Source organism: Babjeviella inositovora (assembly GCF_001661335.1).
Source record: "Babjeviella inositovora NRRL Y-12698 unplaced genomic scaffold BABINscaffold_2, whole genome shotgun sequence".
Taxonomy (NCBI): Eukaryota; Fungi; Ascomycota; class Pichiomycetes; order Serinales; genus Babjeviella; species Babjeviella inositovora.
Genome location: NW_017566839.1, coordinates 870,782 through 895,275, shown reverse-complemented (window position 1 = coordinate 895,275; position 24,494 = coordinate 870,782). Strand labels below are relative to the sequence as shown.

The 24,494-nt window shown below is 48.0% G+C and overlaps 8 protein-coding genes across 8 annotated transcripts; 7 read left to right on the top strand and 1 right to left on the bottom strand.

Moving 5' to 3' along the window:
- Positions 1 to 1,236: 1,236 nt before the first annotated feature.
- BABINDRAFT_170433 (40S ribosomal protein uS8) lies at positions 1,237 to 1,983 on the top strand (the record flags this gene model as incomplete). Its single annotated transcript, XM_019130742.1, has 2 exons — positions 1,237 to 1,369; positions 1,724 to 1,983. The coding sequence occupies 2 exons, from the start codon at positions 1,237 to 1,239 to the stop codon at positions 1,981 to 1,983; spliced, it is 393 nt and encodes a 130-aa protein (XP_018987111.1).
- A 652-nt stretch (positions 1,984 to 2,635) lies between these two features.
- BABINDRAFT_6433 (uncharacterized protein) lies at positions 2,636 to 7,729 on the top strand (the record flags this gene model as incomplete). The annotated part of the gene is made up of 3 exons (XM_019132430.1): positions 2,636 to 4,308; positions 5,494 to 5,516; positions 5,940 to 7,729. 3 exons carry the CDS (start codon positions 2,636 to 2,638, stop codon positions 7,727 to 7,729), a joined length of 3,486 nt encoding a protein of 1,161 aa, XP_018987110.1.
- A 1,447-nt stretch (positions 7,730 to 9,176) lies between these two features.
- BABINDRAFT_160018 (multicopper oxidase) lies at positions 9,177 to 11,636 on the top strand. Its single transcript, XM_019128010.1, has one exon. It carries the CDS (start codon positions 9,432 to 9,434, stop codon positions 11,292 to 11,294), a length of 1,863 nt encoding a protein of 620 aa, XP_018987109.1. The 5' UTR covers positions 9,177 to 9,431; the 3' UTR covers positions 11,295 to 11,636.
- A 1,336-nt stretch (positions 11,637 to 12,972) lies between these two features.
- BABINDRAFT_6431 (uncharacterized protein) lies at positions 12,973 to 13,704 on the top strand (the record flags this gene model as incomplete). Its single annotated transcript, XM_019132429.1, has 1 exon — positions 12,973 to 13,704. One exon carries the CDS (start codon positions 12,973 to 12,975, stop codon positions 13,702 to 13,704), a length of 732 nt encoding a protein of 243 aa, XP_018987108.1.
- A 1,243-nt stretch (positions 13,705 to 14,947) lies between these two features.
- BABINDRAFT_58443 (uncharacterized protein) lies at positions 14,948 to 17,193 on the top strand (the record flags this gene model as incomplete). Its single annotated transcript, XM_019132305.1, has 2 exons — positions 14,948 to 14,974; positions 15,019 to 17,193. 2 exons carry the CDS (start codon positions 14,948 to 14,950, stop codon positions 17,191 to 17,193), a joined length of 2,202 nt encoding a protein of 733 aa, XP_018987107.1.
- A 444-nt stretch (positions 17,194 to 17,637) lies between these two features.
- On the bottom strand, positions 17,638 to 21,138 carry BABINDRAFT_170429 (ATP-dependent 3'-5' DNA helicase; the record flags this gene model as incomplete). The annotated part of the gene is made up of 2 exons (XM_019130741.1): positions 17,638 to 17,748; positions 17,935 to 21,138. 2 exons carry the CDS (start codon positions 21,136 to 21,138, stop codon positions 17,638 to 17,640), a joined length of 3,315 nt encoding a protein of 1,104 aa, XP_018987106.1.
- Positions 21,139 to 22,110: 972 nt separating this feature from the next.
- Positions 22,111 to 23,211, top strand: BABINDRAFT_160015 (Mpv17/PMP22 family protein). The gene has a single exon (XM_019128009.1). It carries the CDS (start codon positions 22,228 to 22,230, stop codon positions 22,897 to 22,899), a length of 672 nt encoding a protein of 223 aa, XP_018987105.1. The 5' UTR covers positions 22,111 to 22,227; the 3' UTR covers positions 22,900 to 23,211.
- On the top strand, positions 23,195 to 24,459 carry BABINDRAFT_160014 (Mpv17/PMP22 family protein). Its single transcript, XM_019128008.1, has one exon. It carries the CDS (start codon positions 23,523 to 23,525, stop codon positions 24,195 to 24,197), a length of 675 nt encoding a protein of 224 aa, XP_018987104.1. The 5' UTR covers positions 23,195 to 23,522; the 3' UTR covers positions 24,198 to 24,459.
- The last annotated feature ends 35 nt before the right edge of the window (positions 24,460 to 24,494 follow it).

The window sequence follows — 24,494 nt, the reverse complement described above, 5'->3', positions numbered from 1 at the left end:
ATCAGGAATATTTATCGAAGGTTAGTATCAAAAATTGGCCCGGACCAATCTAAGATTGGAATCCTGGACGTCAGCAAGTGGGACTTCTCAGGCCTAGACCAGACCGTCTGGTTTTCCACAGCAATTTTAAAATGCATTTAAAACAGTACACGTGTACCTAGCATATGTTTAACCGGAGATATGAATATAGGTATAAACTACAGATAAGATACCTAAGCCATTAGGGTTTGGTGCTACGTCATCGTGCTATCGGACATAGCTACGATAATTGTTTCAGAATGTGCCTAATATTTTCTAACGTCAAATACTTCTGGTCTTTTAACCGTTCTTTTATTCTTTAACCATGCCAAGTATTAGGGAAGTTAATGGGTGGCATATAGGTTGCTTGCAAATCTGTTATGGTGTGCTTCTCATACACTGGGACTGCGAGACCAAAGTCTACCTTGACATAATAAAGCTCCAATCACGTTAGTCAGCCTACAGAAAGGAAGATATAAATCCTGTACATAAAACCTCAGGACCTTAAACACAGGACTCTCCAAGCTGTACATGGACTGAAATAAACACTTAGGGATAGTAACTGACAGCACGACTGGTTAATACGCTTCTAGGTGCCTGCAAATTTTTCATCCTCGGGAGAGCTCAACCAATTTTCGTGACATGTATATAAATTCTACTTTTCTTACCGCCTGTCTCTGTTCTTTACTCTAACCATCGACTCCAGTATGTATAAAGCTTATACAAAGAATTGATACCACAGAGTTTTTTCTTACTCGCCCGGCCCTCCCATGTTTCCATCCCTCCCGTTTTTTGTTTTGATCATTTCCTGAAAGTGGGAATCTTGAACCTTGAGTATTGCATACAATAGTTGATACGATGTTTGTTCATCGCATACCTAATGTAAGCTATATTATTAATCGAGACCTTCCTGATACCCCACTTCAGAATATACCTCCATGCACCATTCTAAGAATGGCTGACAGGTTGTATAGAGACTAACAGCTCATGAATCCCGACAGAGTACAAAATAGTTGAAGAAGATCGAATATCTTTGAACTTCTCTCCTGGCTTTGTATTTTGATTTCCCTCCTCTGGACACTCATGTGGCTATTCTTTCTTTTGCATATCTCTTCATTTGAAAGGCTGGTAGTTTTTTTTTCTATCAACCTTTGAAGTGAAGAAGGTATATGATTTCATGTTAGGTGCGGTGTACTAACTGTTTTGCAGTACTACAAAATGACCAGAACCTCCGTCTTAGCTGATGCTCTTAATGCCATTAACAACGCCGAAAAGACCGGCAAGCGTCAAGTTATGATCAGACCTTCCTCTAAGGTCATCATCAAGTTCTTGTCCGTCATGCAAAAGCATGGTATGTACCAGTCCCTCATCCCTTACGTCCCCAACAATTGCCAATCATTATATATTTTTTTGTTTTATTTTTGATCCCCGGAATGATAACTGGATGGTTTGATCGGTTTCAGACTTTTTCATAGTCTGGGAGTGTTATCAGTCCCTTACTGTCTTTTAATTTTCCGGCAGAATAGCTTGTCTGTGGAATCGCTTCTTACACGGTGCTGGTCAATAATGATGCCAGGACCGTTTACTTTTCCTCCACATCTTGTCCCATGCCACTGCCTGACCCTACTTGTGATTGAAGATTGATTGAGAATGTGATATGGAGTCTTTTCCTCGGAAAAAGGTTGTTTACTAACTCAGTATTTAGGTTACATTGGTGAATTCGAATACATCGATGACCACAGATCTGGTAAGATCGTCGTTCAATTGAACGGTAGATTGAACAAGTGTGGTGTCATCTCCCCAAGATTCAACGTCAGAATTAGTGACATTGAAAAGTGGACTGCTAACTTGTTGCCAGCCAGACAGTTCGGTTTCGTCATCTTGACTACCTCCGCTGGTATTATGGACCACGAGGAAGCCAGAAGAAAGCACGTCTCCGGTAAGATTTTGGGTTTCGTTTACTAATTTACTTAGTATATGATTAATTTCTTTTGCAATTTTGCAGCCTTTCCTCATGTGTATTATTAATTTGGGATTTCCTTATATTAGAGACAAATTGTATGTTTACACGTGAATTCTCTTATGTATATGAGCTACCATTACAGAATGGCGGAACTGTTTAGCATCACGTCAGTAGGCTTAGGTATAACCGGGGCTAATGTTTTACAGTTAAGCATGCAAAACCGCTCGCACGGCGGTTCTGCCTTAAGCTCGTCAATGACCCTCGCTCAACTTTAAGCAGCCACACCGCAGATTATGAGCACCGTCCATAATCCTTACACCAGCCTCTTTCATCCCCTCTTAGTCTGCTTACTTTCCGATTTCGTGACTCAGGCGTGTGGCACATTTTTTTTCTCCCGCTTTTCAGGCATGGCATGCCGATTTTCCACGGCTGGTAGATAAGAGTGCCTGGCTAGATATATACACACTGGGATCCTCTCTGAAGTTCCATCTTTTATTCAAAGATTTAGTATCGGCAGCTTATTTCTCTACATCTTAGACCATTCATTTTCGAATTTTTTCACCCAAGCTTGCACAGTGGGGAAGGCAATAACCCAGAAACGCTAGCGCCACACTTGCACAGAGAAATCTCCACACTTAATAGATATCGTATACCATGAAAAGATTCCAGTTGATCGGAAGAAGGAATCGGTTAGTGAAAAACGCAACCCCGACGTACCCACCACTCCACCTACTCGGACTACCACTGGAGATTATACTGCTTGTCGTTTCCCACCTCGATCGTCGTACATGGCTTCTACTCGCTCTTACGTGCCAGCAGTTATACCAGCAAGTCACCCAGAACTTCCTTTACAAAAACATCTTCTTACCAAACCAAACCGCAGTGATCAAGTGCTACAAGTCGCTTCTCAAGACCCCTAAATTCATCAAGAACATTGCTTCCATCACGTTTTCCAGACCCACAGATAGCCTGGGCCCCGCGCTGGTGAATATTGGAAACTGTTACAACTACAGCTTAGAGAATATCAACGATACGGTTGTCGAGCCGTATGTGGAGTCGCTCTTAAAACTTACCAAGTTGTGCCATCAGTACAAAAAGGGGGGGAATCCGTTGAGAGTGAATTTGAAGGATATTACCCCAAAGTTCCAGTTCTCCCAAAACAACAACCTTTTAACGCGCTTGGTTCAAGAGAAGGCCGACGTGACGGTAAACCCTAACCCAGGCATCGATGAACCGGAATTCGATACTCTCCTTACCTCTCCAGACGTTTCGCTCACCTCGGAGACTGGCTGGCATATCCCGATGAGGGGAAACTTGCTCTGGCCGTTTGGCGTAGTCAAAAAGCTTACCTTGCAGCAGATGATTTTGGATAACGAGTCGTTGGTAAAAAAAAGTAACATGGCGTTGGTAAACAAAGAGCACCAGTTGTTCAACACTTCCATTGTTTTGTGCAAGGACCATATCCACCATCACAGCTCGAACGAAGGAGCTGCCATTGATGGAAGACGGAAAGAGAGAAATTTGTCAGAGACAGTTAAGAGCGAAAATCTAGCGTCCACCAGATCTCCGTCACCAGTTAGTAGGTCGACCAGTATCTTGCTGTCGTTCCGGAAATCCATCCAAGCTTCCAGTGCCGGGTCCGCCATTTCTCCCGTCCCAACGATAATGAGCCCTCCTCGAAACGGCGTCGGACTCCCTACCACTTCCATCTCCAGAAGGTACTCAGGCTCTGGCAGAAGTAAACCTAATACTGATGAGTACTACTCACCGATCGAAGAGTTGGTTCTTGAGGCATGCATGATCAAGATCACGAAGTTTGCTCTCATCGATCAGTACTTCAAGAACTGCCACACATTGAGACTCTACAGACTCAAGCAGATCCAGGACTTGGTAATTGTGTCGAGTTTCAAAGAATTAGTATGTTTGGATATTGACTTAGGATCGTGGTTCTTCTACCAACCGGCAAAGGTAGCGGGTAATACTCCTAGGAAAGTGGGATGCACGGGCTGTATCGACCACGATGGGTTCTTAATCAATTACGACAGGTTTGGGAACTTTCTTAAGCACTTATGTCAGCGAAACCGGAACCTCAAAGAGATTGTGTTTACAGGCGTTGGGTTTCTCTCCTCGAAGGTGTTAAGGCTTCCTGTCAAGCCACCGCCCGTTGCTGCTGTTGCCCCTGAACCAACCCACAACCCCGTGGAGGCTGCTATTATCGCGTCTACGGCCGAGGAGACCGTCGTAATTGAAGACCCAAACGAAATCGTTCTGCACAACTTGTACAGATTCATCACCATGCTTTCTCAGTTCAAACACGTGGAGTTGAGGTTAGCCGATGATAATTGCCCTACGCGTGATTCGTACCAATGGAAACAACTATTCCAGTGTTTAAACGATGGCTTGGAAAATGGGGCGGCGGAAACCTTGAAGCATTTAGTTATTTGTCAGAAAGATGGGAAACAGTTGTTTTCCCTCTAAAGCAGTTCAGACACCAGCATTGATGCACCACAGAAAGTGAACGTCCCAATGGACGGCAATCCGAGGTTGGAGTTATACTGCTTTAAATCTAAATGGGAAAACATGTACATTGTAGCTAACGAAGCTGTAGCTATAGCAACGGCAGAAGCCCACGTTTTCTCTGGTGCGGTAAGCGTCCTTGGCATTAGGTGTTAAATACTGGGAGTCCACGTGAAGTTGGAATGCTTAGTAGCCTAAACAGGGTCCAGTCTCCATCCGAGAAAATTTCTGGATTTGGGAAGCTGAGCACATTAAACAGGGTCCAGTCCCCGCCAGATTCTGGGGAACTTCGTTGTCTTTCCTTGAACGGCCAATGTGCGCAATATAACCGAGCAATATTGGTGCCTTGGATTCTGGGCGCACTTCCGTTCCTGCTTAAAGCTTATCTTTCCCAATCTAAAGATCTGGACTAATCAGACCAATCGTTTATCTGTGGTTCGCCAAAGAGCCCGTTTTTCATCCTCAAGGACAAATCGGGGATCAGTAAATTTCTCTCTACGCTACCGTTATGTCCGTAGGCTTTGTACACCGATAACAGCGAAACTGGCGGTAATTCCCTGCACAGAAAAACGGTGCTGTACAAATTGCAGCCCACAGGTGAAGCTGGAGACGATGGGTGCGTCGCTACCATGCACTAGTCTGCATTCGGACAACTACGGCATATCTAAAGTTGCTTCATATGCGGAATTTAGAGGTGCGTATCGATGACGGTTGCTGTTCGATCACCCTCGTTTTTGGTCCGAGGGTAATGTCCCAACCAGTGCCAAGAAGTGACTCTTTATAAAAAAAACAAGCTTTTTATGAAGAGGGGTCTTATCTCTATGCTGGGGAAGCTGGCACCTTTGTGCTTGAACGGTCTGAGGACCACCAACCATGGCGGATCATGTTGGAAAAAATCATGCTTACGAGAGCTAAGTTGATGAGAACCCCACTTTCATATCGACGGGGGTCACATTAAACTTTGATTGGCGTAGCCCCCGTACTAACGTTATTAGACCGAACTCACAGAGATCACGGGGTGTCTTATACAAATTAGGTTATTACCATGTGCCTAACCGCTCATCGAAATTTTAATCGCTCAATACCTATCATTACTGCTGCAGCCGTGCTCCCAAAAACATAATCGATTCGATCTAGGAGCCGACAGTGCATGATGATTTAGGGCATGCGTCTTCCAAATTGAATAAGCATTCTGTCAGCCTTGCGTGTATGTCTCCGATGGGTCGTAAGAAAAAACGTTCGTGGATATAAAAGTACCCGCATACCCTCGCTGTTTCACTAAACCCATCTTACACGTATAACAGGGTTGAAACTACCTAGCACTGCAGTATCTCTACTCCTGGTACCAACCTTTACCTTAAAGCGTAATCCCACACTATGGTTTTGTTTGCAAAATTCCTCCCCGCTATCTTTGCGGGTCATCTCTTCTCCTTGGTCTCAGCAGCTACCCACGAATTCTACTATAATGTCACCTGGGTGTCTGCCAATCCCGATGGTGTCAAAGAACGCCAAGTTGTCGGCTGGAACAACACCTGGCCCTTGCCAAACCTCGAAGTCACCACCGGAGATCGTGTTATCGTCCACTTGACTAACGGCTTGGGCAACTGGAACACGTCTTTGCACTTCCACGGTTTGTTCCAGACCGGCACCAACCAGATGGATGGCCCAGAGATGATTACCCAATGTCCTATCGTTCCCGGTGATACCATGGTGTACAACTTTACGGTCCCGAACCAGGCGGGCACCTACTGGTACCACTCACACACCTCGGGCCAGTACGGCGATGGTTTCAGGGGAGCGTTTATTATCCACGACACGAAGCCACTCCCCTTCGATTATGATGAGGAACTTGTCTTGACCATCTCCGAATGGTACCATGACGACTTCTTCACCTTGAAACCCAAGTTTTTGAACCTTTACAACCCGACGGGGGCGGAGCCGATCCCACAGAACGTGTTGTGGAATGACACCCGGAACGGGACATGGAAGGTGGAACCAGGGAAGACGTACTTGTTGAGAATCATCAACGTCGGTGGCTTTGTATCCCAGTACTTGTACATGGAGGATCACAGTTTCACCGTTGTCGAGGTGGACGGGGTGTACGTTGAAAAGAACGTTACCGACATGATCTACATCACCAGTGCCCAGAGGTACTCTGCCTTGATTACCATGAAGAACGACACCTCCAGGAACTATGCGTTTATGCAGGGTATTGATACCGTTATGTTAGACACCCAGCCAAAGGACTTGGTGGTCAATGGTACCAACTGGATTGTGTACAACGAGGACGCTGAGATGCCCGGACCGTACATAGTGGATTCGTATGACATTCTTGATGACTTTTACTTGCAGCCGGTTGAAAAGGAGGAAATCTTGGGGGACCCTGATTACCGGATTACCGTTGACGTCATTATGGACAACTTGGGAAATGGTATCAACTACGCTTTCTTCAACAACATCTCGTTTACTTCACCAAAGCTTCCGGTGTTGGCATCTGTTATGAGTAGCGGTAATTTGTCTACGAATGCTGCTATATACGGGTCTAATACCAACTCCTTTGTTTTAGCGAAGGATGAAATTGTTGAAATTGTCTTGAACAACCAGGATACCGGTAAGCATCCGTTCCATTTACACGGCCACACCTTCCAAGCGATTGAAAGAGGACCTAGCTATCTCAACGCGGATGTGCCCGTGCCTTGGGACCCAAGTGCCCCCTATGATGCCCCTGAGTACCCGATGAGAAGAGACGTGTTTTATGCCAGGTCGCAATCCTACTTCCGCATTAGGTTTAAGGCCAACAACCCAGGGGTTTGGTTTTTCCATTGTCACATCGAATGGCACTTGCTCCAAGGGTTGGCTCTTGTCTTGATCGAAGATCCTTTGGGGATCCAGGAAAACCAAACCTTGAGTGACAATTGGTTGTCTATTTGTGAGGCTGCCAGTATTCCAACCGAGGGGAATGCGGCTGCTAATAAAGTGGATTATCTTGATTTATCGGGCGAGAATCGCCAGTTTAAAGCATTGCCAGCTGGCTTCACCGCCAAGGGGATTGTGGCCTTGGTGTTTTCTTGTATCTCCGGATTTTTGGGGGTTATTGCTATCGCGATTTATGGTATGGCTGACATTTCAGATATCGAGGCGAGAACTGCCCAAGGGCTAAACATTGATTTAGCGGAGGAGGAGGAAGAAGAAGAAAGCAACGTTGAGGTTTCGACAAACACTTCAAAGTGAGATCGATACTTGCTGACATTGAAACCGACAGAGTTCACAGCTGAATTTCGATTTAGATCTCAATCAACGAAACCTTATATAGCAAAAACGCCAGTATCAGGTACTTAAAGCAAAGCTGTATGATGATTGATCTAGATTGTAAAGGATTACGGGTACAATCCATGATAATTTTACCTGTAGCTTCATTCCACAGCTATAAGCCTGGTCTACACGTACCTACTGGAGCTGATTTCTAATGCACGAGAGAAAAGATGGGTTTAGTCTGGGTTTGCAAGCAATATGAACGATCAACAAAGGCAGGTCTCAACGACTATATGCGGTAGAGTTACACCGTGCGTTAATGGCCTATGGTTTAAAAATAACTAAAGGGTCTGTACTTTGGGAGAAGTGAGCAAATTACACAGTTCTGCTAGCCTATATAGATTTCCGGTCCTCTGAGTTGGCCAAATTAAGACTTTCAGCCGCAACGGTTTTCATGCACACCCCAGATATTCACTATCGGTATCAATTCACAATCTTTTCGTTCAGTCTCTTTCTGGATGAGCCCCAACCCTCCCCGGTGTTCACACCAGTGACGTTTTCTGTTCTCTAAGACGTATGTACCCCGATAAAAGCGAGGTTCAATTAATTTTTTCCTGCACGATTGACCGAACTTGTTTAGGTTTTCAAGTGGCCAAAAAAGACTTGGCACATTTCTGCGGTCACGCAGGGAGATAGACAGCCCAGGTCTCCCAAATGGCGATGCCGAGACTTTAGACGCGCTAATACATATCCACGACACTGGGTTGGATGGTACGATTTTTACCTCGAACCAACCAGTTTTCCTCAGATTAACCGGTTGTTTGGGATATTGGAATTGGAGGTTTAAAAGGCACCCGAAATAGCTGATGGGATGATCATCATAGGGATCGGTGATATAGCATACAGGCTGTATTTTCTTTTTGCCCCTAGTACATATAGGGTGTAGGGGGTGATCGTTCCCATTCGAACATTTCCTGCAGAAAGTGAAATACACAGTGTTAGATCTAACCTCGCACGCAAAGGGCACCAAAAGTCTATAATTCTGCCCTACACTCTTCTAGAGGCCATAAACTTGCGTACGGGGCGTTTTATCTTTTGCATCTCGAATCGTACGACGCTTGACCAATTTTCTACTAAAGTCTTGTCTGCTGACAAGTCCTTCCACCCAAGAGACCGTAGTTTCATAAGCATTTGTATCCTGGAGGAGTTAGAGACCCAAGCCCAGATAGCTTGAATTGGAAGCTTTTGTCCGAATTCTTGGCTAACAAGCGGCTACCTGTGCTACCGGTTGTGGCCCGGAATTCTTTCGAAGTGGGCTAAACAGAGTTAGCACACGTACAGGACTGCAGGGTACTTCATGCATATGTATGGCATTTTGGAGACATACTTTTCCCTTAATTTTTTTTTTTCACTACACACCGGCGGCGGTTATCGATCCCATCGGAAAGTGGATGATAGACCGCTGGTAACCGTCATACATGTATAAAACGGCCCTCTCGCGCCCATTTTTTTTATGCCTGCTCCTTTCATCTACTTTTTTCTCACCCGTTTTGAAGATTATACTCTACGAAAGAAGTCAACCTTTCCCATCTCTTCGAAAAACTGCCGCACACAGTCTTAAAAGAGAATCCTGAACAGAACCGAAAAGAATACAACACCGGAAATTAGCTAGCTTCTCCACATGTTGTCTCTATTCAAGGTTGTTACCGCGCTCTTCGCGGTCAACGTCTTAGCCTTAGTGTCTGCTGCCACCCCCCAAACCCACGAGTACTGGTACGAAGCCACCTGGGTTACTGTCAACCCAGATGGTGTCAAGGAACGCCAGGCTGTCGGTTGGAACAACACCTGGCCCTTGCCAAACATCGAGGTCAACAAGGGTGACCGTCTTATTGTTCACTTGTCTAACGGCTTGGGTAACTGGAACACCTCTTTACACTTCCACGGTTTGTTCCAGAACGGCACCAACCAGATGGATGGCCCTGAAATGATCACCCAATGCCCTATTGTCCCAGGTGGGTCCATGACCTACAACTTTACCATTCCAGACCAGTCCGGTACCTACTGGTACCACTCCCACACCCTCGGCCAGTTCGGTGACGGCTTTAGGGGTGCTCTTATTGTTCACGAAGATGACTTTCCGTACGAATACGATGAGGAGGTTGTTTTGACCGTTGCCGAATGGTACCACGACGACTTCTTTACCTTGAAGAAGTCTTTCTTGAACCTCTACAACCCGACCGGTGCCGAGCCAATTCCACAAAACTTGTTGTGGAATGACACCCGGAATGGGACATGGAAGGTTGAGCCGGGTAAAACTTACTTGTTGAGAATTGTCAATGTTGGTGCCTTTGTCTCCCAGTACTTGTGGATGGAAGACCACGAGTTCACTGTTATCGAAGTTGATGGGGTGTATGTGGAAAAGAACGTTACCGACATGATCTACATCACCAGTGCCCAGAGATACTCCGCCTTAGTCACTATGAAGAACGACACCTCCAGGAACTATGCGTTCATGCAAGCGTTCGATCTCGACATGTTGGATGTCCAACCAAAGGACTTGGTGGTCAATGGTACCAACTGGATTGTGTACGACGAAGAGGCCGAGTTACCAGGTGCTTATGACGTCCCAGAGTGGGAGTTCCTCGATGATTTCTACTTGCAGCCAGTTACCAAGGAGGAAATCTTGGACGAACCAGATTACCGTATTACTGTTGATGTCATTATGGACAACTTGGGCAATGGTGTCAACTACGCTTTCTTCAACAACATCACTTATGCTTCTCCAAAGGTTCCATTATTGGCCACCGTCATGAGCAGTGGTAACTTATCTACCAATGCGGCTATCTACGGCTCTAACACCCATGCCTTTGTCTTGGAGAAGGATGAAGTTGTTGAAATTGTCTTGAACAACCAGGATACCGGTAAGCATCCGTTCCATTTACACGGTCACACTTTCCAGGTTATCGAAAGAGGTCCAGACTACGGCGAGGAACCGACTCCGGTCTCCTGGAACGAAACCGAAGAGTATGATGCTCCAGAATTCCCAATGAGAAGAGACGTCTTGTACGTCAGAGCCCAGTCTTTTTTCCGCATAAGATTCAAGGCCAACAACCCAGGTGTCTGGTTCTTCCACTGTCATATTGAGTGGCATTTAGCCCAAGGGTTGGCTCTTGCGTTGATCGAAGACCCTGCTGGGATCCAGGAGAAAGAAACCTTGGGTGAGAACTGGTTGGCTAACTGCGAAGCGGCCGGCGTCAAGACCATCGGTAATGCCGCTGGTAACTCTGAGAACTTTTTGGATTTGACCGGTGAAAACGTCCAGCAAAAGCCATTACCAGCTGGCTTCACTGCCAGGGGTATTGTGGCATTGGTCTTCTCCTGTATTGCCGGGTTATTGGGTGTTGTGGCTATTGCCTTCTATGGTATGGCTGATATCTCCAACATCGAAGAAAGAATCGCTCGTGATTTGGACGTTGACTTGCACGAGGAGGAAGAGGCTGAGGGTTACTCCCACGAGCAATACTCTGCCGAAGTTTCCAAGTAAGGGTAAAGGCTGCCTAGACGGACATGTGCTGCATTGAGTTTCACCGGCGTACTAAATACCGGCGACGAACCTCGAGTGCCACTACCATCCTCTTTCTTTCCAATCTTTTCGTTTCCCGTCTTTTATCTCGTTTCCCGCGGTTGCGGTTGGTTGTTCCCTCAGTGTGTGGGGGGACCTTCAATAGCAACCGTTATGGCTGATATCGATGATGGCGATTCTGTGAGAGAGTGTGTGCACTTTTTTGAACTGTGTTTGAAAACTGAGTGTTTTTTTTTTCTTTATTAGAATTTTTTCTCCTTTTCTTTCTTATTTTTAATGCCATTATACGTGTGTGTGTGTGTTAAATCAGGTGTAGCACAAGATTATTTCCTACAAAGTGAGGTTCAATTGAAATTCTGGTGGTACTCGTACATACTAACTAAAACTTGGTTTTATGACGCGCTTGAGATCAGTGACGGAACAAAACAGATAAACGCGTACCCATGGCTCTATATACAGTGCTTGATCAACATGTGGCATACACACCAGAAGGTTCAGAGCCTCACGCCAAAACCGAAGCCATCGTGAACGTGTTTCTTTATTGAGTTGGCTTTTTTAAAACCTCCTCAATTATTGCATATTTATGTTTTGACATTTACTTCCATCTACGCGTTTTCCTCGTTGCATCGAGAGATCGTTTGCCGATAGTTTTCCTACCCTGGCTGCATTGTCTCCAGTTGTATAGGGGCACCCCCATCTCCGCCGCATTTCTACCGCCTTCCGATTCTCCTCGTGTATCCAAAACAAAATCGCCAGTCATTGAGATAACCAGCGTGCACTACAGCTGGTGGATGCCGTGCATGGATTTGTAAGGAAGCTTGTTCCATGGATACGTCTCTATGATGCTAGTTTTACATGTCCTAACATGGTGGCTCGCTTATACATGGAAAAGGCGCGACGGCAATACAATAGAAGTGTTGTATGACTCGCATGATACTCCACACACTGCTCAGTGCTTTGCCTATTCCCTTGGCTGTGTCTTCCGTATTCGGCTCTAGGCTGTCCATTTCCCAACTAAAGTTCAGCGAGCCCATTTAGAAAGGACAACTACGCTTGCACGCTTGCTTCTGTGTGAGATATTAGCTAGGTAGATGCATTTCTCCCCTGGGGCAGTGACATGCAAGGCTGCAATAACAATAGCCACCAATCCCCTTCACCTATGGTGATCCAGGAGTAGCGCCTTTCCTACATGGAATGACTACCTACGTATTCCCTACGCACATTTCAACGCACCCAACCTAACCCTGTAACAATATACCGCCAGGCCCACCGGGTTCGTGCACAACCCGACAACCTTTCTCCATTTCTCTTTGAGACACATGTACAGCAATGCAGCATGCATCATTTTATCCCGCCACTCGTCCTAATGAGGAAATTCCAGGTGCTAGCACCGCGTGACAACGCAGTGCCCCCATCTCGGATATATAAACGTGACAGGCCATACTTTACCCTTGGTAAAGAACTGTGGGCTAGGGTATAACTCCGGTTAGCGTGGAGCAAATTTCAAGTGCTAGACGAGAAACGCGTATCTTAAACACCCAGCCACCGGTCAGGTATAAATGTTGTTGTTCCCCCGGAGCTCTGGTGTTTGGACTCTGGTCTCTTATCGTATTTTCCCCCCATTCGCTAATATTTTAACATGAAGTACTCCGCTGTTGCTTCTTTCGCCACCTTGGGTCTTGCTACCTTTGCCAACGCTGCTTCTCAAAACTTCGACATCATCACCATCAAGTCCGGTTCTGACTTCCAGTATTCCACTGTTGGTGTTAACGGTGATACCGTTGAGATTGTCCAAGGCAACGGCTTGGAAGGTGCGGTCCAGGACGACGGTACCTTGAAGTTGAGCGATGGGTCTTTTATCGTTATCAAGGACGGGAAGCTCACCACGGGTAAGAAAGGTACCGATGGTTTTGCCATCTACCAGGGTTACGTCACTCACGGCGATGACCCTTTCTATGTTTGTCCAAACGCCGCCTTCGCCATTGAGACTACTCAGTGTACCAACGGTACCTCTGTTGCCTTGAAGGCCCTTAAAGTTGGTTCCACATCTGCCCAGTCTGTTCCAGACTTTACCCCTGGCTCTGGTTCTATCTCTTCTTCCTCTTCCTCTTCTTCTTCTTCCGGCTCTTCCTCTTCCGGCTCTTCCTCTTCCGGCTCTTCCTCTTCCAACTCCACCGTTGTCACTCAGAGCCTTGAATCCACTACCCTTGCCACCATCACCTCTTGTGCATCCGGTGTCACTGACTGCCCAGCCAACTCTGCCAGCTCTGCCAGCGCTTCCATCTCTGTCTCCACCTTGACTGGTGCCGCCAATTTGTTGAATGGTGGTTACGCCGCTGCTGCCCTTGCCGCTGCCCTCATCTTGGCGTAGGTCTTTAGTCCGCTTGGTTCTTTTTCAATTCACTAATCTAGGCAGGTTGCCCTTATATAATTCTTTAATATAATTAAATTCACTCAAATGACCAATAATTTTCTCCAACCGAACGGGATCACGCTAGATAAACCTAGCAGGCAAGGTAGCCATATGGACGTGGATAAGGTCCAAGCCTAAAATATCATGACGCAATTCCGTATTAGTAATGGGATAGCAACGGTTATTACACGGCGCGGGGCTAAAAGTACAAAATTTCGGCTCACTCGAATTCAAATTGATTCCACCTCAATAACAGGTACCGGCGACAATTTAGCACTCTCGTCAAAATTAGCCCTTAGTTCTTGAAAACCGGCTAGACTAGCTGATACCTTTCTAAACCATTATTTCGATTTTTTTTTATATCATTGAAGATTTTGAAAATCTTTTGGGCGGAGTATCGTTATGGTTAGAGTCTGCCTCTTCCTTGCAGCAGATATAAGCAAATACATGCTTGCTATATGGCACACCGGGAAACCCCCTACAAAGATTGTTAGGAGCCGCCCGAAAAGAAATTTAAAAGTGACACAAACCGAATTGTTATGAAATTTAAATGCGTTTGTGATTGCTAACCGCAAATTTGGCTGAAGGATACCCCATTGTCCTACTTGGGTTTAGTGCGACTGAACCGACCAGCCTCTTATTTAATCTACCGTCTAGAAGCAACGGCAATCGCCCACGAGTAGGAACCTGCCCCAACAGTAGGTCGGAATAAATCCCTTTCACTAGAGACGTTTCGGTCTGGCACCTTATTTGACCTTCTGGATTTCCATTGGGTCCGCCAAACGTGCTGACCTTGTATCGCACTCCTACGCCTAAATGTACATATGCATGTATTTCTTTTTGCCTAACCCACTGGTCCCCTCCCGCGTAAGATACCCGATTAGTTTGTTTTTCGGGGTATCTCGTACCCCCAAGTACTGTCGCCGAGACACAGCATGAAGTTGTTTCCTTTTCCGAAGCCTTGCTTCTGCCTCGGTGATAGATCGGAGGTTAAAGCATTAAAATTTCTGTAGCGTGTGTCAAGGTGCCATTATGCCATCTATTTGGTACGAGACCACGTAGGTTTTAGACACCAGTACTCGTGAAAACATTATCCGCGAAATTCCTTAGTTCTTTTCGCGAAGCACTGGATCAGCTCTGTCCAACTTATCAGCGCGTTTTGCTCCAAACGGATCAGCAACTGATTAATAAACTACACATCATGAGCGACGCAAAGTGCTTCACCAGGGTACGTAATATACCATCCCACCCCGCCAGTACTAACACCGCCAGCTCAAAGCGTCGGAAATCAAGACCGAGTTGGAGACGCTCGTGGAGAGCAAGAAGGCCAACGGCACGCACCGGCTTACGGTGCGCAGACAGATTTTGAAGAAGATTATCGCCAACATCAACTTGAACAACTCCGACATGGTGCACCTCTTCCCAGAGGTGGTCGACACGGTGCTTACTGAGCCATATGCCAGCGACCTCGCCTGCAAGAAGATGTGCTACAAGTACTTTGAGGCGTTTGGCGCTGCGCGGCCTGAGGGGACCCTTATGTGTTTACCGTCGATGCTCCGTGAATTAACTGGCACGGGTGACGCGTATGCGCGCAGCTTAATACTTCGGTGCCTCGCGGGCATTCCACTGAAGCAGGTGGCGGAGCTGTTGGCGGAGCCGATCCGAGGCCTCATCTCGGACGAAGACCCGCTCGTGCGGAAGACGGCGTGCTTTGCAATCTCTAAGCTCTATGACTGTGACGCAAAGCTCGCAGCGCGCCACAACTTGATCGGCCTCCTCAACGACCGGTTGTACGACGAAAACTCTCATGTGGTGGCATCTGCGCTCGCATCGTTGAGCGAGATCACCGAGAAGAACAACACCATGAAGCTCGTCGTCAATGACAGCCACGCGCGCAACTTGCTCACAGTGCTCCACCGCTGCAACGAGTGGTCGCAGTGCTACATCATTAGCGCGCTTACGGCGTACGTGCCGCAGCTCGCGGACGACGCGCTCTTCGTGGTGGAGAAGTTGGTGCCGCTCCTCCGGCACGCCAATACGGCAATCGTGCTCAACGCGCTCAAGTGTATTATTTACCTCTCAAACTACGTAGAGGACATCACCGATGCGATGCCAGTGCTCCCCAAGCGTTTGGGGAACGCGATGGTGTCGCTCATCGCAAAACAGCCGGAGCTCCAGTTCTTGGCCTTGCGCAACGTGATTCTCGTCTTGCTCTCAAAGCCGCACCTTCTTGACTTGGATGTCAAGATGTTCTTCTGCAAGTATGACGACACACTCTACGTCAAGGACACCAAGCTCGAGATAATCTATCTCCTTGCGAACGCGCACAACTTGAAGATCGTATTAAAGGAGCTTGAGGAGTATGCCACCGAGGTTGATGTCACCATGGCGCGCAAGGCCGTCCGTGCGATCGGAAATTTGGCCATCAAGTTGCCGCGTGGCGCCAACGCGTGCGTGCAGTTAATTTTGGACTTGGTCGCGGTCGACTTGCCCCACATCACCCAGGAGGCCGTTGTGGTTTTCAAGAACGTGCTCCGCAAGTACCCACGCGAATTTGACTCCGCCATCCAGACCTTCATCAAATACACCGATTTGGCCGTTACCGCACTGCCGTCCGATGCGAACCCGTTTGTTAACCACCATGCACCCGAAGCGGATCCAGACGCCGTCGCTGCCATCGTCTGGATCCTCGGCCAGTACTGCGCCACTATCGACGGTGCCGTAACCATCCTCGACCGCGTCACACGCGACTTCCTCACCGACACCATCGACGTCCAGTTGATCACTCTCACCGCTGTCACCAAGGTATTCCTTCAGTTGCCGAGCAAGGATTCCGAGGCGTTGTTGATTGCAAGACTCAAGCTTGCCACCGAGGAGGTTGACAACCCCGACTTGCGCGAGAGGGGCTTCTTCTACTGGCGATTGTTATCGTCCTTCCCACAGGACGCTAGCTACGCCAACGCCAAGCAGATCGTGATGAACAAGCTCCCAGTGATCTCCACTGATAGCGACAAGTTGGATGTGGCAATCCTTGAGGAGTTGGAGTTGAACATCGGAACTCTCGCCTCCATCTATTTAAAGCCAGTGAAGCAGGTTTTCCGTTTGGCGCGCACAAGGATTTTACCCCAGAGCGCGTGTTTGGTGCGAAAACCCAGGCCGGTGGCCAACGACCAGCACGACGCGCTCACTCGGAAGATCTCGCCCATCAACAACCCCGATCTCAGAGCGAACCTCGAGCTGCATGGCAGTTACGCCGGTCGCGCAGGCAGTCGCGACGACTTCTCCAGGAGCGACGATGACTTTGTGGAATCGTTCCGTGAGACTTCCATGTCGAGCAGTTCGTCTCTCGGATTGAACAAGGGCATTGCCGCAATCGGCAACGTCAATCGGTCGCTCACACGAACAGGGTCCATGATTGGCCGCAAGCTTACCTTGAAGAAGAATTAGAATAAATGGGATATATGGTAGCGCCGTGTAGTTTTGGCTTATGGGAGGGGAGGCTATCAGATGAATGACTGTTCTAAAAACGAGGGTAATTTAAACCCATTGTCAAATATACGCGACATTTATGTTTGAACAGGAAGGGCATATCATAGGTATAAGTGGCGTGAGTCTTACAATGAACCGAAGGGTTAAAGGTCAGTTGATATAGCGGCGGCATTTCATGATAGATTCTTGGCACTAATGCTAGATCCCTATTTATAGTTATTAATGTTGGACAAAGGGGTCCTTACAGACTGAGTCCTTTGAACCGAGTCATTTAAGCACAGGTCAATGCGTACGTTGCGACGACTTTGTTTAGAACTGCTAAGTATATATAATTTTGGAGTAACATTGACCATATTCTCTTTAAAATTAGTGTGGCCCAAGAAGATCTCACCACCAGAAAAATTATTGTCGAAGGAGGGCTAGGATATCGTCATCTTGCATCCACTCTTCATCGTCTTCCTCATTATCGGCAACAATCACATCTTCAGCCTCCTCCTTCACGGGAATCTTCATCTCCATTTCGGACTTTGCCGAATCGAGAGGGACTACATCAGATATCACTACTTGAGGTATCTCCGCCACACTATCCAGTTTAGGAACCTCATTGGCAGCTTCCACCTTAACAGTAACAATATCCGTCAGGGAGAATCCCACCTCCAAACTTTCACCCTCTTCGTCATTCTTCGGGGACCCCAACACCTCTATATCCTCTAATTTCGGCACCATCCGCAACGGATTCATGGCTTTATGTGCATCGATGATTTCCACTTCCTTGGAAAACTTCACAAGCCCCTCAACCGGTGCAATTGTCTCGCACGGAATGTCGGGCAAGTTCGCCTCGGGGCCATCAGGGATGCTGGCAAGGTCAAACTCCCGGCCGGTAATTACGTAGAGGATGATGAGCGCCCCCAGTTTCGATAACACAAGCGAGTTCTCCTTGCAATACGGCGTCGCCACACACTCAATACACCCGGTTTCGCACGGGCACTCCTCCACACGCTTAAGGGCCTGGTCCAAGATCTCGTCGATATGCTCAAATGCCTTGGCGGAGAGCCCGGTTCCGTGCTTGCCACCCTTGGCATCGTGGAAGACCAAGCGCGCGGGACGCTTTCGGACATGGTCTTTCTTGGAAAACTCCTTCTCTGGGGCCTTGCACTCTGTCCCAATTTCGTACGAGCCTCCCGCAATGAATAACGGCAACATGCTGATGATTGCGTGTTGGGCCGCGTGGATACCCCCCGCAACGTTAAGCGTCTTGTCTCGGATAAAGTTCAATGCCCTGAGGGGAATATCGATCCAGAAACCCTTGGAATCGAGAACCACTGGCGGCGAGTGGACCTCGACCGCGTCAAGAATCCGCTTCTGTTTGTCAAATTTGAAAAAGCCAAAGACAACAATAGTTGTCTGGATCTTGCCGTAGTACACGGGCACGTCGCTAGGCCCTCCGAGAGACCGGATAAATTCTATTTCAATCGGGTTGATGTCCGTGTAGCTCCGGTGACTGGTGTGCCACTCCACATCCACGCGCTCCACCTTAGCAAACCGGTCTTCCGTGTTGAACTCACGAATGAGATACGGGTAGCCCTGGTGGATGAAGATCCCACCTTCGTACAACGTAAAACTGGTTCGGGAGGCCTCGATCTCCTCAATCACCACATTACGCGCGTTGGTGATGTCCACCACTGCATAATGCTCCTCCTCTATCGCTCGGATTGACACGTGTTTCGGTGGCCACGGGAGAAACCGGCCGTGGCAGTGGTACCCGTGGTGGTCCTTGTTGAGTCGTCTGGAGCAGATATACTCCAACTTGTCGCCAAAGTACGCAGAGTCTCTCTCGAGATCGATCGGAAGCTCAAAAGCGCCGCACTGGACGTGGCCCTCGAGCACGAGCATGTTGTCAAAGTCCAAGACCAAGTCCTGGTACTCCTGGGTGATCAACTCCGCGGGATGAGCCATATAGTGCTGGTTGACGGGGTCGTCACTACCGACCACGAGGGTCAACGAGTCTCGGTTACGCCGTCCGGCTCGCCCGCTCTGCTGGCGGAACTTGGCGGTGGAGAGCGGGAATCCGCAGATCAACGCAGCATCCAACCCACCGATGTCAATCCCCAACTCCAACGCGTTGGTGGCGATCACCGCCTTGAGGTTCCCCTTGAACATCTCCGTCTCGATCTGGCGGCGGTCCGATGTCGAATAGCCCCCACGGTACGACATTACCTGGTTCACTAAATCGAGACGGTCCTTTTGGCGGAGCAAGTTCCGCACCTCCTTCATGAGCAACTCGCACACCTTGCGCACCACGCAAAACGCGATCGTCCTCACATTGTGAGTGATGAGCTCCACGAGCACCTTGGCCGACTCGGCGATAAACGATACGCGTCCGCTGAGATGATCGTTAGGACTCATATGCGGCGGGTTCCACACCACGAGATGCTTCTCGCCCGACGGTGAGCCATCCTCGCTGATGTGGACAATCTCCGTGGCGTCCACGCCAAACACTGCAGCCATGTGGAGCACAGGGTTTTTGAGCGTCGCGGAGCACGACACAAACTGGACAGAGAAGTTCTGGAGACTGTGACAGAGGCGACGAAGGCGGCGCATGATGAGTGCTACATTGGACCCGAACAGGTCCTTGTACATGTGCAACTCGTCAATCACTACATAACGGAGGTGCGTGAGAAAGCGCCGCCAGTACTGGTGGCTAGGAAGAATGCTGTTGTGGAGCATGTCGGGGTTGGTGAAGATGACCTGGGCGGTGTTGCGGATACCGCCACGGCTGAGCTTGTCAGTGTCGCCGTCGTAGGTCTCCACGACCACGTGCGCAAGTGATGGCATACAGCCTACGAGTTCCTTGAGCGACCGCTTCTGATCCTGGGCCAATGCTTTGGTGGGAAAGATGTACATTGCGGTGGCATGCGGGTTTGTCTCTAACTCACAGAGTACGGGAAGCTGGTAGATCAAGGACTTCCCAGACGATGTGGATGTTGAGACTATCACGTTCTTTCCGTCATGGAGCGCGTTGATAGCCTCGGCCTGGTGGCTGTAGAACTCTGCGATGCCCTTCACCTTCGCGAGTGCTGCACAAATTTCGGGCGAAAGTGTGAATGAAAGCGGCTCGTATATCGCCGGGTTAGGCTCCGTCACAAAGTGCCCGTTCGGCACCATCTGGCCATGGTAAAAATCCTGCTGCTGGAGGGTCTCGAGCAAGTCGCTGATATACGGCCGGGTGGAGTCTTCCAGAACGTTGTTGTTCACGCTGCTGAGCATCTCCTGGATTGGATCGACGTACACCTTTGGCTTAGGCAACTTCCGCTCTGCCCGTATCGTGAGGTGCTGCATCGGGTCGTTGATCTGCTTCTGCTCGCAGTAGAGGAGGTACTGGTTGATGACTTTGACGAACTTCTGGTCCCGGCGTGCAATCAATGCCTTCATCGACTCGGGGGTGTATGTGGGGACCCGGATCTCCGCGAGCCGGAGGTCCAGCTGTGTGCGCGACTTTTTCAAGTCACCATCAATGAACTCAAACACAAGCAACTGTTTGGCCTCCGTCTCCACTGGCTTGAGCTCGAACACATCCACGGGTTGCGCCGTGCTGCTTGGCTGGTCCAAAAGAAGCAGGTTCTCGTCGACGTACTTGAAAACAATGTCGTTGGGAATGAGGATCCCGATCTTGGAGACGTCTAGGTGAGTCAAAGACCGGCCGATTACGGCCTCTGGCGCGCTTTTGAGGAGATCAAACGTGGTGATAACATGTTTTCGAGAGGACAAGAACGTGAAATACGAATTAAGCCGGAAGTGGATCTTGTCGAGTTCCACGAACGAGGGCGGCCAGCCGGTTTTGCTAGTGAGATCAGTTTTTTTCTTCTTGGAAGGGGGAAATGTCTCTCCGGACCTTTTGGACATGACTTGGGATTGTGCGGCGCTTTCAAGTTAACGTTGAGACAGAATCAAACTGCGAAACACTTTCAAGGCTTAACGTTCAAAGCACCTGTTAAGCAAGGACGAGAGCTAATGAGGCAACAAGAGGGTGATTCTGGGCGTTGCAAACGGCTAACGCTGTAGATTGGTATAGAGGCCAGACCTAGGTGAATTTTAACACAGAGAGCTTGAACGGCGATACCTTGGCGCAAAGACGAGACAGGACGCTTTGATGTGTATGGGTAGAAGCGGTAATATTATTAATCCTAAAAGGCTCTGTGGACGTAAAGGTTTACACTGTAACAGAATCTTTGCAGGCCCACTGAAGGACTCTGTGCAACAGTCGGTTAAATAGTTAGTGGCGACAGCCCACTGTCCTTGATAAGGTTTGCAGCGGCTCAAAATCTAGAGACGATCTGAGATATCCATGCGTGTGCCTACCACTCGCTTGTGCTGTTGGTGCAGGTTAATTACTAGTGTCTGGTCAGAAGCCTCAACTGTTACCTCCTAAATATCTTTCAGATATAGAACCTTTAGTGATGTGAAGCACATCTGTGAAAACTGTAGGACTCCAAAGATACAATCCCAAGTTCAACCATGGGGTTTATGAAGCGGCAAAAATAATATACCGTCCATCAAACAGTGGGCCGCTATTCTACCACGCGACTAGAAACGCAAGGGCTAAAGTTCGAAATTTCTCAGTGCTCCATATATGCTGTAAAACCAGTCTCATATAATAGTTAAAGCCCCCAGGCACAAAAACATTACAATACTAGCTAAATATACCCGTAAGAGGTCAATTGTAGTATACTATTCTACAATGAAACTCAAACCATGGTCTGTACCGCACACATATCGGACGGTTATCAATATCCGCGGCTTGTATCTTTCAACAACCTCCTGCACGGTATGCCTGGTACTTCATACGGATCCAGACGGTGGGATCTTCATCTGAGACAAGAATCCCCTTCCCGAAATGAAAATTCATGAAAACACCGCTGAACCAATATAAACAACACAGGATTCCAATTACTGCCTGAGTAAGTGACCACTCGAAACACATTCCCTGATTCCATGTCCCGACTCTTTGCCCTCTACAGCAACTCTCTTAAACAGAGGCCGTTGTTGACCAACGTCATCTCCACAGCTTTGCTTTTCGGTATCGGGGATGTGATGGCTCAGACCCTTTTTCCAGCCGATCTTCCCGCAACGGACACCCAGGTAACCTCGCTTTCACCCGCGTTGGCACGCGAATCGGTGTTAGACTACGGGAGACTAGGCCGATCGATGTTCTACGGTGGGATTATCTTTGCGCCCATTGGTGACAAGTGGTACAAGATCTTGAACAAGGTAAAGATTCCCACATCCAAACTTATCGCCCTTGGCATCAAACCGACACCAAAGACAATCACCGTTGTGAATACTGTTGCCAGAGTGTTTATTGACCAAGCATGTTTCCCACCGGTTTCGGTGCCATTCTACTACGTGGTAATGACGCTTTTGGAGCAAAAGTCCATGGAGGACATCAAGGAAAAGTTGAGACTCAATTACTGGCCGACTTTGCTCAGCAATTGGACTGTTTGGCCGACCATCCAGTTGTTCAACTTTGGGTTTGTCAAAGTAGAGTACCGACTTATTGTCGTCAATATTGTCAGCTTGGGGTGGAACTGTTACATCAGTTTCATGAACAACAAAAAAACACCCGAGAATTCTACCCCGGTCCACTTTCCACCGGTCATGGAGTAATCACCGACACACAACGGCATTTAATGGGTTTTTTGAAGCTTGTTTCCTATGAAGTCGGTTGAAAGGAGTGAATTTTGTTCGGGACAAAAACTGGAACGCCTGGGAACGAGCCAATGGCCAGAAGACGTTTCTACGGGGGTTATATTGCTGATATCCTTATCTAATATACCAGCGTCTGAGCTTAGATAAACCATGTTGCACTAATTCTTTTTCCTGAACACCGTGTATTAACAAACATATAAGTGTATACCAATGGGACTTGTTTTAGATGTCGATAATTGTAACTATATTGATCCCCCCCCCCCCAATGATGCGTCAAACTTGAAAACCGGACCTACGGCAGCAGAAATCTCTGTTTCTGCTGGGGCGTTTGGATAATTCAGTGTCAATGCATGGTACGGTATCTTGAGAGTCCCCGACTTTATGTCCGTGCAGTAGCCCTGGGTGGGAACACCGGCCCGAGATTTTTCAAAATGAGAATTTCACGTGCATGCTGTCCATGCAGGTCTCGAGATTTCCATCATGGTTACACTTTGGTTAAATGTTTCTCCAGGAGAAGCCTCGGGATAAGTTCAAGCCCTAACAACTAGCAGAACCAGGGTGGACTAGTACTCACTCCTACCATGTCCAAGCTCTTTTCCTTTTACAAAGACTCCCTCAGGCAGAGACCGTTAGTGACAAACATTATAACCACTGGTCTGTTGTCCGGCTTGGGTGACGTTATTGCCCAGAAAGTATTCCCTCCTGAGGATGCCTGTGATTTCCCCATTCCTGGCACGCTGTCTGTGTCTGTATCACCAGAAGAGGAACGGAACCTGAGCTTTAACTATGCGAGACTTGGCCGTGCGATGCTATACGGCGGTTTCGTCTTCGCGCCGATCGCTGACAAGTGGTTTAGGACGTTAAACAAGATCCAGGTTCCTGCTTCGACATTCCGTACCATAGGTATCGTACCGACCCCTAAGATCACAGCCGTGGTGAATACCATCTCCAGAGTCTTTGTCGATCAGGCCATCTTTCCGACCGTCATTTCTGTGCCAATTTATTACACTGCGTTGACATTATTGGAGCATAAATCCTTCGAGGAAGCAAAGAAGAAGTTGCGACTCAACTACTGGCCGACCTTGACGACTGCCTGGACTGTATGGCCCACCATACAGTTGTTCAACTTTGGGTTTGTCAAGGTGGAATACCGACTCTTTGTCATCAGTACTGTGAGCTTGGGCTGGAACTGTTACCTCAGTTTCATGAACGGAAAGAAAGCACCGGAAAAGCACGTCCCTGTACAATTCCCCTGATCATGGAATGGAACTGTTTAGGTGGTGGGCCAATTATGTGACTCATAGCGGCTATAAAGTTCGGTTCAAAGCTGCAGGTAGGTATATTCTGGTAGATTCAGGGGCGATCAACGCAGCATCGGACGCTTATCCAATCGCCTGAGATGTAAATAACGCATCACTGTCCAATTGGGTTACTTTTATAGATCCACTGAGGGTGGTCCTATAGAACAGAATACTAGAAATGCAATGGTGCTGGAATAATCTAAAACACGTGTGTGTTATCTGCCCGAAAAGCACTATCGCTGCCTAGCTTGA